This window comes from Mus caroli, unplaced genomic scaffold (assembly GCF_978045245.1).
Source record: "Mus caroli unplaced genomic scaffold, Mus_caroli_1 scaffold_2, whole genome shotgun sequence".
In the NCBI taxonomy this organism is placed as follows: Eukaryota; Metazoa; Chordata; class Mammalia; order Rodentia; family Muridae; genus Mus; species Mus caroli.
Window position 1 is genome coordinate 48669498 of NW_028227257.1, and position 15094 is coordinate 48684591.

At 43.4% G+C, this 15094-nt stretch overlaps 1 protein-coding gene across 5 annotated transcripts in view; it reads right to left on the reverse strand.

Moving 5' to 3' along the window:
- Positions 1–14744, reverse strand: part of Pank2 (pantothenate kinase 2) — a 38974-nt gene extending 24230 nt beyond the window's left edge. For 3 of the 5 annotated variants that reach the window (XM_021157020.3, XM_021157019.3, XM_085834042.1), the window contains exons 1-2: positions 13919–14240; positions 1457–1809 (exon numbers count right to left, since the gene is read on the reverse strand). In XM_021157020.3, coding sequence (XP_021012679.1) covers positions 1457–1809; positions 13919–14165 — 600 coding nt within the window. In that variant the 5' untranslated portion in view covers positions 14166–14240. Of the gene's footprint in view, positions 1–1456; positions 1810–13918; positions 14241–14633 lie in introns of those variants that run through there. The other 2 variants (XM_085834046.1, XM_085834044.1) reach the window with 2 other exon arrangements.
- Positions 14745–15094: the final 350 nt, after the last annotated feature.

The following is a 15094-nucleotide window of genomic DNA, read 5'->3' on the forward strand; positions in this document are numbered from 1 at the left end:
TAGGCTAGGAGCCTGGCCAATTCACTTGTTAGTTCTTGCACCTTTGCCACATCAATGCTCAAAGAGACCTAGTCTCAAGACTTTGTAGGTCACAGGAGAAAAGCAAAACCTAATGCCCAGTATTATACTGGCCTTAGGAGTTTAGATACGGTTGAGAAATTTGGTTGGCAAGCATAGCACAAGCTGGGACTATATTTGCCTAGTTTGAGTAAAACAGATTGGCTATCAGCTTTAATGCCTGAAACGAACCACTTTAAAATTTTTATTTTATTTCTAAATATGTGTATGGGGTTTTGCCTGCATGTATACATTTACCACGTGTATTTACCTGGATCCCCTGAAACTGTAGTTACACATGGTTGTGAGTCACCATGTGGGTTCTAGGAACCAAACCTGGGTACCCTAGAGAAGCCAGAGCTCTTAACCACTTAGCCATCACTCCTGCCCCACTACTCCTCAAAAACACAAACTTTTAACCAGACATGCTGGAAAATAACTGAGGTGGCAGAAGAGACACTATGAGGTACACATGATTGGAAACAGTTTTGTGCCCAGATAGTGTGTGTGCACATTTGGAAATCAGAGGACAACCTTCTCGGGTGTCACCAACTTTCTCTCGATCCTTCACTAGCCTGGAATTCCTCATGTAAGGTGAAAAAACTACCCACTGAGCCCCAGGGATCCACATGTCTCTGTCTTCCTAGTGCTGAGACACTACCACCCAGCTGTTTGTTTCTGAGATGGCCTATGTGTCCCTGACAGACAGATCTGCAACTGCTATGTAGACCAGGCTAGCCCCAAACTCAATGAGATCTGCCAGCCTCTAACTCCTGAGTCCTGCTGAGATGACCAAAATTAAGCCAACTTAAATTTTTATTTATGTCTGTGTGTGTGTGCACTGTCCAAGACAACCACAAATAGGTGTCATATATCATAGCACTGAAGCACAGGCAGTTTATGGGCTGTTCTGATAGAAGTACTGGGAACTGAACTCAGGTCCTTCCTGAGCTACTTCTCTGGCCCATACCCAGTCATTTTATGTAGGTTCTAAGGAATGAACTCAGATCCTCCAAACCTTACCAACTGAACCATCTCCCTACGCCAGGACTAAATTTCAAAATTTTGTTTCTAACTCCTTAATGAGATGGGGTGATGTTATTCCTTGTAGGCTCTTATCCGCTACTCTTATCCCACTTTTATGCTTATCCTATACTCAAAAGTTTTCATACTAAAGAAATGGTAAAATGCTATGTTGATATATACCAATATACCAGGTAAGTACACTACCCAACAATCGCTACACAATCAACTCCTGACTGCCTAGTTTAAATATATGTTCATTTCCCTAAGACTATTCAAGCTCCATTAGAAATGGAAATGATTCTACCACTTTTAATCGGCATCATTTTAAACAATCAAATTTCCATAAATTATATATAAGCTAAAAAATGCATACTGTGAGAAAATCCTGCTCAAATTTGTATGATCCACCTCCAGTGGCACAAAAGACAGTGTGGAGACTTGAGAAGTTTTTATCTCTGCCCATCTGAATAAAAGCAGGCATGTCATGGGTGGGAAAGCGTATAAAGTGCAGATTGCCTTTGCGTCCACACAGAGTCAGGTCCTTCAGCTCAAGGTGCACGTCCCGAATGCCTGTGGATCCGTAAGCCACATTGGAGGTCAGGTACTTCCGGATGCTTTTCAGACTCTCCACTTCCTCCTTTTCTTCTTCAGCAGTGATGTCTTTAGGTTCAAAATAAACCAGCTTGACCAAGGTTCCTCCAATATCCAAGCCAAACCATGGAAAAACTAAATGGGAAAGAAAAAAAAATGTCAAAATACCTTTTTCTAAAAATAAAGCTTATATTTACTTGACTGGCAACTTATTCCATATGCTGTGGTTTGGTTTCTAAGGGATAAAATTTTAAACTAAAATGTTTTGAGGAAAAAAAATGTAAATCAAAAATACCAAAGTATTTTGAAATGTAAATGAAGAAAATATCTAATAAAAAAAATACCAAAGTATTAGCCAAACTAACTCTTCTGTACAGTCATGCCCAAACTATACTATGAACACTTAAAAGCTAACAAATTAAGTTTCAACCCTGAAAACCAAAAACTGTAAATGTAAACTTTCACCCCCGCCTCCAGCTCAGAGGAAGGAGTGTAAGCGCTCTGGGACTCACCCTAACGTGCTAGGAAAGCCTTAACCCTACCTATCCCCAGGGCCGAGTCCTCTAAGAACCTACTCTGGGCTTCCTGTACAGCTTAGTGGTAGAGTACTTGTCACTATACATCAGGCCCTAAGTTCTGGGAAGACCAAGGAAAACACTGGCAGCTTAAAAATAAAAAGCTTCGATGGACCTTACGTCCAAGCTACCTGCTACTCAAAACGAATTTCAAAATTAAACAAATAGGGGGCTAGAGAGAGCACCTACTTGGCAGATCATGAACACGTTTAACTACAGTTCCAGGGGATCTGATACCCTCTTCTGGCCTCCATTAATACCCTCTTCTGGGCATGCACTTGGTGCACAGACATACAAACCATATGCATAAAATTAAATAAAAAAATAATAGCTTCAGAAACATAAATAAATATGGACATATATGTCCCTTCCCAACCCTAAATCAAGAAATGACTAATAAAAGTGTAAGTTTACTGATAAAAAAAAATTCTTTCCTAAAAAAAATTCTGGAAAACACACACACAAACCATCTAGTCAGTGGCTGTCCAGAACCATCAAAAGGAATGCTAATAAGACAGAAAGCAACTGTGAAGGTGGGAAAGCGCACAGGGTTGCTCTACCCAACAACAGATGGAGTGGCTGCCCAGAGCAAGCAGCCACGAGGATATGGGCAGGAAATACATTTGGAGGAACTCAACATGCCACCAATTTCTATCAAGAGTACTTCTCTGACAGAGGCAAAGACTCTCTTCCCTGAGTACAATGGATCAGAGTCAAGGTGGCAAGCACTTGGCTGCTGCCATCCAGAGGAAAGACAGCCTCCAAACCTGGCCACCTACACCCCATCTCCCCACTACACTCCATCCCATGGCCTAGAACAGAATCTATACCCACTGACAGATAAACAGCAACTCTCACCCAAAGATGAATCACAAAAAAGAACACAAGTACCACAAAAAATAAAGCGTCTGAAGAAAGGTTTCTAAGAATAATGAATCGCAAACATCTTCAAACACAACGTGATCTCATCCATGAAAAATCAAAAACTAAAAACTGTAAGAATTGCTAGGCGTGGTGGCGCACGCCTTTAATCCCAGCACTCGGGAGGCAGAGGCAGGCGGATTTCTGAAGCCAGCCTGGTCTACAGAGTGAGTTCCAGGACAGCCAGGGCTACACAGAAAAACCCTGTCTCGAAAAACCAAAAACAAACAAACAAACAAACAAAAAACTATAAGAATTAATGTACAATAAAAAAGTATACAGAACAAGAGACTTATAAGTGTGTAAAACTGGAGAGATGGTTCAGTAGAAAATAGATACTGCTCTTGTAAAGGACCAGAGTTGAGTTCTCACAACTGTAACTGTGGCTCACAACTGCCTGTAACTACAACAGCTCCAGGTAACCCAACACTCTTCTGGATTCCCCTGGCATCTACACTTACAATATACACACTGATACACAAATACACATGCACATAATTTTAAAAGAAAATAAATTTAAAACAAAACCAAAACTGACCTATCAACGGTGGCCCAAGCCTTCTTTAATCCTACCACTCAGGAGGCAGAGGTAGGTAGGTCTCTGAATCTGAGGCCAGTCTAGTCTGATCTACAGATGAGTTCTAGGACAGCCTGTCTTAAGGGAAAACAAAACAAAACTGATGAATAAGTTTGTTCCTATTTATGGGGGAAGTGGTGGGATGCTTTCAACACTTGCCCTCACCCCCCCAAAAAAACCCACAAAATTATCTATGAACCTAAAAAACAAGCTGAGTCAAAGAAGCCTTGCAGAAAGGCTACATGCTCTAAGAAACACAAACTAATCATGTCTGCACCTAAGAGAGAAAGCCAACTGTATGATCACACTGACAGAGGACAGACTGACAGACTTCACAAGGACAGGTCGGTGTGATCCACATCTAAACTTTATGGGCCTGGGAGCGGGGGTCTTACAGCTATATACTCTAAGCCCAACATACATTTAACTGTAAAGTGGGAGTGCAGACACACAAAATAGAAATCAAAACTGGCCAGGCAGTGGTGGCACATGCCTTTAATCCCAGCACTCGGGAGACAGAGGCAGGCAGATTTGAGTTCAAGGCCAGCCTGGTCTACAGGGTGAGTCCCAGGATAGCCAGAGCTACACAGAGAAACCCTGCCTCAAAAAACAAACAAAAAGAATAAACTACACAAAGGTAAACAGTCTCTTCATCAGCAACAAGTGTGTTAGGAGACAAAGACACATAAACTTCAAAAAAAGGGGGGGGAGGGGAGTTTAAAAAGTGTTATCTAGTCAAGCAGCTTTCAAGAAGAAATCCAAGAGAGACTTCACACCCAAGGACTGCTACTCAAAGAGTCTCTGAATCATATACATCCAAAGCAGCATAATTTTATAGGGCTCTAAAAAAAAAATTATCCATAAGCTATAAGCAGAGAAAGAAATGCATGCTGAATACTTACACGATTTCAACAAAGGACATCAAGGAGGAAAGGAGTAGGAAATGAATACAGCACGTCTGTCTTGTAGGGGAAGGAAAGAAAAGACAGCAGCTGGAGACAAGAACAGAAAAGGGATGCTTTAAAACAAAACAAAACATGCAGTGGTGGTGCATGGCTGCAATCCTAGCACTCAGGAGGCAAAGGCAGATCACTGCACATTCTAGACCAACATGGTTACATATGGAGCTCCAGGCCAGCTAGGACTTCATGAGACCCCATGATAGATGGAGGAATGCATGCATGCATGTATACAGCCCCAGAAGAGAAGAGGAACATAAGATTTCAAATAACTAGATACAGGGGATAACTGTTTGAGGGTGGGGGTAGCTCTGTGGATCTAACCTAGGAACTCACATACCATAATGTATATACCCTAACACTTAAATCCCCAGCCCTAAAAGATTTTGCAACCTTTCACCCAGAAAAACTACACTTGAATAGATATGTTAACATTAATGATTTAAACATATAATAGACATGAGTCAAAACACCACAGTTCCCCACAAACAGGTGCTTTTTTGTTGTTGTTTTGGTTTGGTTTTTTTCGAGACAGGGTTTCTCTGTGTAGCCCTGGCTATCCTGGAGCTCACTCTGTAGACCAGGCTGTATTTTTACACATTGCTAAAGACAAATTTTAAGTTGAGTACGGTGGCCCAGGCATGTAATTCTAGTGCTCCAGAGCCTGAGGCAGGAGGATGAATACAAGTTCAAAGAAAGCCTGAGTGTGACCCTGTGTTATCAAATAAAAACTTATGTATATACTGTCATATGTATATACTGTCATGTACAACTTCAAATGCTAGAAAATGCTAGACCTAACATGGGCAAAAGCCAGCCAGCCAGGCATGGTAATACTCGTCTGTAATCTCAGCACTCAGGGAGTACTAGGAGTACTGTCATGATGTATAGGCAAGCAAGGGCTACAAAGCAAAACTGTCAGGGAAAAAAACTTAAGAGCTAGAAAGGTGACTCTGGCCATACAGCACCTGCTGTAAAAGAGGAAAACTTGAATTAGTATCCTAGCACTCAGGTAAAAATCTAGTTGTTCCCCTATCACTGTGGAAGATGGAAACAGGAGGATGGCTGAGGCTTGCTGGCCTCCACCCTAGATCCAGGTTTAGAAAGAGACCCTGTTTCAAAAGAAAAAAAGCAGGGAGTGTAGAACAAGATATCCAATCCAGTGTCTTCCTCTGGCCTCCACACATACAGAGGCACACACACCTGCACCTACAACTACACACATACACAGAACAAAAGATATAAATGAAATCAGAAAAATTACTGTGCATATTGATCAATAAATGAAGTCTTGGAAAAGCCATTACAATAGACCAAAAGAGACTTTTGAGTGCATGAATTTTGCATGCCTACTCCCATTCTTGAGACTGTCTTTCTTAACAAACTTTTTATTTCTATTGACTTAAGACAAACGAACAAAACAACAACAAAGTCATGATACCTGGGCTGGGAATACCATGCATGGCTCTAAGTTCAATTTTCAGCATGGGGGTCAGTGTGGGATATTCTAGCAGCTTCATTCGTGTGGTTGTGTGAACACACAAGAGGCAGAAATCATCAAAGAGTGCCTGCCTCAGTCATTTCTCTACCATATTGTTTGAGTTTCTCACTAAACCTACAACTTGGATATACTAGCAGGCCCCAGGATCCTCATCTCCACCTCTGCGATCATGGGCCTGCATCATGCTTGTAAGTGGGTGCTAGGGGTACAAATGAGGTTCTTACCTCAGCACCACAAGCACCTTAGGACAACTGAGATAGCAAATTTTTCTCTACAAATTAATTAATTTACAAAATCAAAGATGAGGGCTGGCGAGATGGCTCAGTAGTTAAGAGCACTGACTGTTCTTCTAGAGGTCCTGAGTTCGATTCCCAGCACCACACGGTGGCTCACAACCATCTGTAATGGGATCCACCGCCCTCTTCTGGTGTGTCTGAAGACAGCAACAGTATTCACATATATAAAATAATAAATCTTTAAAAAAAAAGTCTTCTCTCTCAAAATCAAAGATGAAAAAGTTCATATGGAGAGATTTTTTTTTTAAATTAAGTATCTTTGCAACAAAAGTTTAAAAGGGATGCTAAGATTAGCTACAGGAAAAAAAAAAACTCATTAAAAAAGTAGCTCAAAGGACAGAAGCTGACTTCTGTAAAAACATGAAGACAGGGTTGGCGAGATGGCTCAATAGGTAAGAGCACTGACTGCTCTTCCCAAGATCCTGAGTTCAAATCCCAGACACCACATGGTGGCTCACAACCACCCTTAAGAGATCTGACACCCTCTTTTGGTGTGTCTGAAGACAGCTACAGTGTACTTATGTATAATAAATAAATCTCTGAGGCCAGATCAAGCAGGGACTGAGCAAGAGAGCCGGGCTGACTGGAGTGAGTGGGGTTGACCGGTTCTAAAAATTCAATCCCCAAACAACCACATGAAGTCTCAAAGCCATCTGTACAGCTACAGTGTACTCACATACATAAACTAAATAAATGAATCTTTAAAAAACAAACAAACGTGAAGACATAAACCTTAATCCCCAGCACAAATATAAGGAGCTGAACTCCTCAGCTCCCATCTGCAAGCCCAGCATTCCTAAAGATAAATGGGAAACAGAGACAAGAGAACACCCAGAAATTTATGAGCCAGCTAGCAAACAAAGGGATCCTATCTCAACCAAAATGGAAGACAAGGACCTACACTCAAGACCGTCCTCTGACCTTCACCCCCATGCCAAGGCCCCATGCCTGCACTTATACACAAATCATACGCACACACAAAAGATTTTTAATTAGTTAAAAATGAAGTAGAAAACCCCTTGAAGATCAAAAGCACTAAAAGTTTTTATCACTGATGGGCAGTAGGCAGGCCCTTTTGGTTTCCAAACAAAAAGGGACACTTATGAAACAACAGCTCTACTCTGCCAACACCAATGTTCTCCAAAAGCCAAGGAACCCCTTTTCTAAATTAGTATTGCCAAGCTACAAAAAGCTTCATTTTCTAAACTAATGAAATTGAAGGGTGTCCTGTGATTGTCAATGAGTCTGAAAACCATCAAGTTCTAAAGAGCTCCATGTGCTCTAGCATACAAGGAGCCCTCTTCAGAGACAGAGCTTGTCCTCCACAATACAAGGGGGCTGTGATCCCAGAGTTCCCATGCTTCTTACATACTGTATACTCTACTATACAGACATTGCTAAGGCAATGTCTTACCATATCTTCTCTCTCTTTCTTTAAAAAAAAAATGTATTTATTTATTATATGTAAGCACACTATAGCTGTCTTCAGACACTTCAGAAGAGGGCATCAGAACTTGTTAGGGATGGTTGTGAGCCACCATGTAGTTGCTGGGATTTGAACTCAGGACCTTTGGCAGAGCAGTCAGTGAGTGCTCTTAACTGCTGAGCCATCTCTCCAGCCCCCATAATTTATTTTCTTTCTTAGTTATTCTCTTGTGCCACAGCATGTGTGTGACACACACACACACCCTCCTCAATCACAGAACAACTTTCCAGAAGTCGGTTCTCTCCTTCCACTGTAAGACAGGGATTGTTTCTGTTTCTGGCTGATTCTCCTGTCTCTGCCTCCCATCTCAGTGTAAAAAGGCTTGGAGTAGAGACAGGGTCTAAGGATCAAATTGAGGTAGTAAGGTTTGTATGGTGTTGTATAAGCACTGTCCTCTGAACCAAAGAGCCATCACTCATTCCACCTGCAAAAAATTATCACAACTGGGCTCGCAGACTGCTAATATTCCCTCACAGAAAGAGGGTAGGGAGGGTCACTGGACCCTCACCTAAGTACCAAGCCACTCCTCCCAGTCATCTGTGTGCAATGCTGCTATAACTGATGATTGCTTCTAGGGAAGGGGCCTTAAGGAAGCCATCATTCATGCTAAGCCCAGACTTTGCAATGTGGCTGCTTTAGGCTGTAAGTAACCTTAACCAACTCATTGGTTCATCAGTGTGAACTTCTGTGGGACTGAACTTTGCAGTTTGTCACTAGAACTTTGGGAGGAGAGGAGGATAGAAGCTGCCTTCTCCACCCAAGGCAAACTCCTCACAATACATAAGTGCTTTTACCCACTAAACCATCTCCCTGGCCAATTCCCAAAATTTTAACATCGTCTTTATTTGGTATTTTCTCATCCTGTGATATATAACAACTACCTGATCTAAAAACTTTAAAGAACTTCTAGGCCAGTAAGATGGCAGGTAAAGGCACTTGTCACTAAGCTTGACAAGTGAGTTCAATTCCTGAGACCCACAAAGTGGAAGGAGAGAACCAACTCCTAAAACGTGTCCTCTGACTTCCACATGTGTGCCCAAACACATACAACAATATTTATGCTTTTTTTTTCAGAATTCAGTATAGGGTTTTGTTTTGTTTTCAGATTTTATTATAGTATACAAGTGTTTTGCTTGAATGCATGTATGTGCACCTCCTGTGTGCCTGGTACCCTAAGAGTTGGAAAGACAAGACAGATCCTCTGGGATAGTTGTGAACCACCATGTGTGTGCTGGGAATCCAATTCAGACCCTCTAACAAAAGCAACAAACTTGACTGCTCAACAAATTCTCCAGCCCAAATTAAAATCATTTTAAAATACTTTACATTTCTTACCCATGCCTCGTGTAATACAGAAGTCTAGGATGACACTAATCTGGAAACCGCACTGCTCAATTAACACGTGTGGTGGAGCATTACTATAAACCAGGACCACAAGCTACAAAACAAATGAGCTCCTACTAGTTTCAACTGCCTAAGCATGGGGCAACATGCCTCTGATCAGGAGGCAGAGCCAGGCAGATCTCAGTGACTGCAAAGCAAGCTCATCTACAGTGAGTTCCAGCTCAGCCAAAGCTGTGCACAGAAACCCTGTCTCAGAAAGAAAGAAGGAAGGAAGGAGAGAAGAGAAGAGAAGAGAAGTATAAGACAATAAAACAAGTGTTTCTAACCTCTGATGGCTTTCCAATAGACAAATTATTAGTTATCAGTGGATTCTCTCAGAGTTATAACTAAAGTATACCATTGGAAGGAGTCAACAGCCAATATCTGCATTCTCCATCCAGTAGGGAATCCTTGGGTAGTACACCACATGTAAGATCAAATGGTGTAAAAACAAACAAGCCAATATCCTGTGTGAATCCTGGAGTGGTGGCTTTGTTTGTAATCTTAGCACTCTGAAAGCTGAAGTGGGAGAAACAGTTTCTTCAGCACATTCATTATCTGAAATAGTCTTTCATGATTTGTCATACAATCAGAGAAAGCAAAGAAAAGAAATTGGCCAATATCAGACACCATATTAGAGAAAAATACAGAAATCAGAGGTTGGCAGGATAGGTCAATGGGTACAAATGCCTATTTTCAAACATGACTACCTAAGTTCAATTCCCACAACTCACCAAGTAGAATAGAAACAATTCCTACAGGTTGTCCCCTGAACTCCCCGTATATGCCCTCACATACACATAAATACAAACACAACAAAATAAGTAAATATACAAATAAGTAACTAAGTGTCTGTGATTTATTTAAACTTGGAAGGGAAGGAGGGAGGGAGGGAGGAAAAAGAGATGTAGTTCAGTGTATAGAATGCTTGCCTAACATGCAAAAAGCCCTAAGTTCAAGACCCAGAACAAAACAAAGCAGCCATAGAGACCAAAAAAAAAAAAAAAAAAAAAAAAAACACCCAACCTATAATCCCAGCCTTCAAGAGGTGAAGATGATCAGAAGTTCAAGGACATCCTTAACCACTTAACCATAAAATCTGAGGATCACCTTGGGAAACATAAAACACAATTTCAAAAAGTAAATACAGAAACTCAAGCTTTGTCTACATAGTACTTTCAAAAAAGTTCTGAAACCATAGTAATACAACACTCCCAAATGTCTTTCAGAATTTCTCTTGGATCTGAATGACTTATTTGTAAGGCAGCTTTTTTGGTTTTGTTTTGATTTTTGTTGTTTTTGTTTTCTGAAACTGTTTTTTCTCTGTAGCCCTGGCTAAGGCAGTGTCTTAAACACCTCTCAAGATTCATATTCCTTCTTCTCTTCCCCTCTTCCTCCCTCTCTCTCTTTCTCTCTTGGGCTTTCTTTCTTTCTTTCCTTTCTTTCTTCCTTCCTTCCTTTTCTTTCTTTTTCTTTCTTTCTTTCTTTCTTTCTTTCTTTCTTTCTTTCTTTCTTTCTTTCTTTCTTTCTTTCTTTCTTTCTTTAATTTAAGACAATGTTTCTCTGTGTAACCACCCTGGCTGTCCTGGAACTCCCTTTGTAGGCTTTGAACACAGATAACCACCTGCCTCTGCCTCCTGAGTGTTAGGATTAAAGGCTTGCACCTGCCAGATTCTTTTTGGTTTTTGAGAGAGGGTTTCTCTGTGTAGCCCTGGCTGTCCTGGAACTTGCTCTGTAAACCAGGCTGGTCATGAACTCAGGAATCTGCCTGCCTCTACCTCTGGCTTGCTGGGATTACAGGCATGGGCCTCACCTCCCCAATTCTTAATCCAATTACTGAATTGGGCCCAGCAACTTGTGTTCTAACTCTCCAGGCATGTAAAATGTGCAGGTGCAAACTAATGTTCATTTGTATGTGTGCACGGGTGTAGCTCCTCAGGTGCCCTCTACTTTTTGAGCTAGTGTGCCTCACTGGCCTGGAACTTTGCCGAGTAGGCTACACTAACTAGCCAGTGAATTTCTAGGGATCTGTCTGCTCTCCCATGTGGCCATCAATGGCACAAGCCACTGTACCCCTAGCTTTTTTACCTGGGTTCTGAAGCAAGCAATTTACTGAACAAGCCATCTCCCCAGCCCTGTAGGCCATTTTTTACATTCAGTACTTGCTAGTCATAACTTTTCCCAAGACAGCCTTGAACACACACATACACAAGTCATGTTTGTTTTGGTCTAAAGCAATGGGGAAAGAAAAAGAACAATTCAATAAAACAGTAGATAGAGCCAGGCAGTGGTGGTGCATGCCTTTAATCCCAGCACTCGGGAGGCAGAGGCAGTCAGATTTCTGAGTTTGAGGCCAGCCTGGTCTACAGAGTGAGTTCCAGGACAGCCAGGGCTACACAGAGAAACTCTGTCTCAAAAAAAAACAAAAAACAAAAAACAAACAAACAAAAACCAGTAGATAGAAGGAAAAGCGCAAAGGCTTAAATTCCTCAATTGCAGAGTAGCTACTTGTCAGTGGGCACCATTTTTCTGGTCAGTGAAACAGATTATCACCACATACCTACCACAGGAGTTCATCAGGCTGAATTGTGCCAGACTCACAACTAATCAAAAACAACACTGCAAATTGGGTGACATAATCATCTACATATGGCTAATTGTCACATTAACCCTCTAACATTGACGCTCAGGTTAATGTAATACAAACCCACAAAGGAACTTCAGGTTTTTCTGTTGCTTAGAAATCAAGTGCTTGGGCTGGAGAGATGGCTCAGCGGTTAAGAGCACTGACTGCTCCTCCGAAGGTCCTGAGTTCAAATCCCAGCAACCACATGGTGGCTCACAACCATCTGTAATGAGATCTGGCTCCCTCTTCTGGAGTGTCTGAAGACAGCTACAGTGTACTTATAATAAATAAATGTTTAAAAAAAAAAAAAAAGAAATCAAGTGCTTGATGCACAGGCCTATAACTTCAGCACTTGGGAGCTAGAGGAGAAGATATCCTGGAATATGAGATTGTCTTAAAACAAAAACAAAACTCAGGTGCTTGGACTGTAGATACTATATAGAGCTCAGAGACAGAACATTTACCACATGTACAAAGCCCTGTGTTCCAACCCACACCTGAAAGAAAGGAGAAAGGGGAAGAGGAGCCTAGCACTGGCACAGTATATACCCAGCACTGAAGGGTCTGCCCTGAGGACGAGGCCAACTTGGGTAATTCATCAGACTACTCTCAGCCGGCTGGTGACTCACGCCTTTAATCCCAGCACTCAGGAGGCAGAAGCAGGCGGATTTCTGAGTTCAAGGCCAGCCTGGTCTACAGAGTGAGTTCCAGGACAGCCAAGGCTACACAGAGAAACCCTGTCTCGAAAAAAAAACAAAAACAAAAAACAAAACCTGCCCTCAAGCCTGACAACCTGAGCTCCATCCCCAATCCTCTGACCTACACCAATACACAAGACACACACAATATAAATAAGTGTAATAAGGAAGTTATTTATCAAGTAAATGACTCTACACCAGGAACACTTTGAAAATCCGTTTTCCTTTTTTCTTTTAGATCAGGGTCTTAAATTTCAAATTCCTCTGCCTCCACCTCTCAAGTGGCTGGTATTATCAAATCTCTTGCAAGTCGAGAAAAGAAAAAAAAAAAATATATATATATACATATACATATAATGATATAAAGTACTATACATGCATACATACATACATCCCCAAACCTTCCACGGCAAAACAGAGCTACATCCAATCGCTCAAATCATCGATAAAAGCAACTGGGGTCGGGGGTGAGCAGGTAGGGCTGGACTATCCAACAGACCTCACACATCAAGCCACTTCCCATAATTTTCATAGCCTGCCTGCACTCAGCATTTACCTTCCTCATACCGTAATCTGATATCCAGGTCTTAACCACATGTAAAACACAGACAGCTATGCTGAAAAGTTCCTATTACAGTATCAGGACAATTGACACTTTCAGCAGTAGTCGTGGATGCTAGACAACAGCCCTAAAGGCTTTAAAGGGGAGAAAACACACAAGACAAGAAACACAAATTGGTAATGAGAACCCGATTCTCTGAAAAGAGTAACTCCCTAGGCTTAAGAGTAACTGAGGAACAGGTCGACTCCCCTCCAAAGAAAAGGCTTTACTGCCCAGAATGCTATGCTGAAACCGGAATTCCCGTGAGGAATTCCGTTAGGAAGGGAAACGGGGGAAAAACCTCTGGATGCGAGATGACCTGAATTCTCTCGGGAAGAAAAGCGAGCAAAGCTTAGAAGCGTACGGAGCCCAGTGTCGAATTTTGGGCCTGCTGCGCCTCAGGGGCATGTTCTAGTAACCTCCAAATTAATCACCATAGAAAAGGCTTCAGTTGTGAGCGCGATGGATGATTCAAAGGGAATTGGGAGAGGAGGAGCCTTCTCAAGAAAAAAGAGGGAGTCTCAGGAAAAGAACACCCCAGGGGACAGGGAGGAAGTGGCGGGGAGCCCTCGCGCGGGCACCGCGGGCGCGCAAACAACGACGACCGTGCCGGGGACTTACGCGGCCGCCTCTTCCGGAGGCCCTCGGCGCGCGGGCGGCCGGCCGAGGTGGAGCCGCCGAGAGAGCCGGGCCGCTCCCGTCTCACACTCTCCGCCTCCCCGGACCCCGACGGCGCCGCGCTACTCGCCCGGCGCCTCAGCGGGTCCCGCCTCCGCGCTTCCGAGTCCGCAGACTCGCCGACCGCGGCTGAGGTGGCGGCAGCCCTGCCCTGGCGCTCCATAGGCGCGCCAAACCGGCCCGCTCCCATCCGCAACAGCCGCCGCTGCCGCCCGAGCCAGCCCCCCAGCGCCGCCTTGCCGCCTCCGCGCAGCCCGCTGGAGCGCAGGCGCACGCCGGCTGCCGCCTCTTCCGTTGCGCCAACGTGCAGTTAGCCAATCCGAGCTGGCTAGGGGCGGGTTCCAGAGGCCTTGTCCAATAGGCTCCCAGACTCCAGCCGAAGAGACCGCGCCACCATCCAACGACAGGCACTCAGGACGGATGAAGGCGGGGTCAGCGCAGGCAGGAAGCGATCGTGGAGGGGCCCAAAGGATTTGAGTGAGGGGCGTCCTCCCTTGTGCGTCCACGAGAGCGGTGGCCAAGCTGCTCCCCTATTCCCTAGAACTCCAGGGAGTCTACTCTCTCTTCTCTGTTCACGAATCACTCCGTCCTCCCGCCCAATAGAGCCCCCGAAACTACTAGAATTGTTAGCAGAAGGAAGGACTGAGCTGCGACTAACCTTAGCCTTTGTCCCCCGGTCTGGTTCTATAGCTGCAGTAGGAGCCACACTACAGTCCACACAGTACAAGCACCGTCTCTTCCTTTGTGCTAAGACTTCATTCCCAGTACCAGAAGGAATGAAAAGACTGAGGTTTGTCTCCATGGCAACTGGCGGGAGGAGGTGGATTCTAAATCCTTCACCTACTCCCCTTCCTGAAGAAGGCAGTATGAAGGCCTGGAAATTAGGTTGGTTGGGGTTGTTGTTGTTGTTGTTGTTGGGGGTTTTTGTTGTTGTTGCTTTTCTTTAATATGTTTGAGCATTTTTCATGCATGTATGTCTGTGACCCTGGTGTGTGCCTGATGGTCACTGAGAGCAGAAGAAATCGAGGGATTTCCCCATATGGATCCCAGGAACCTAACCCAGACTTCTGCAAGAACAGCAAATGGTCTTAATCACTGAACCATAGCTCCAGACCCCTG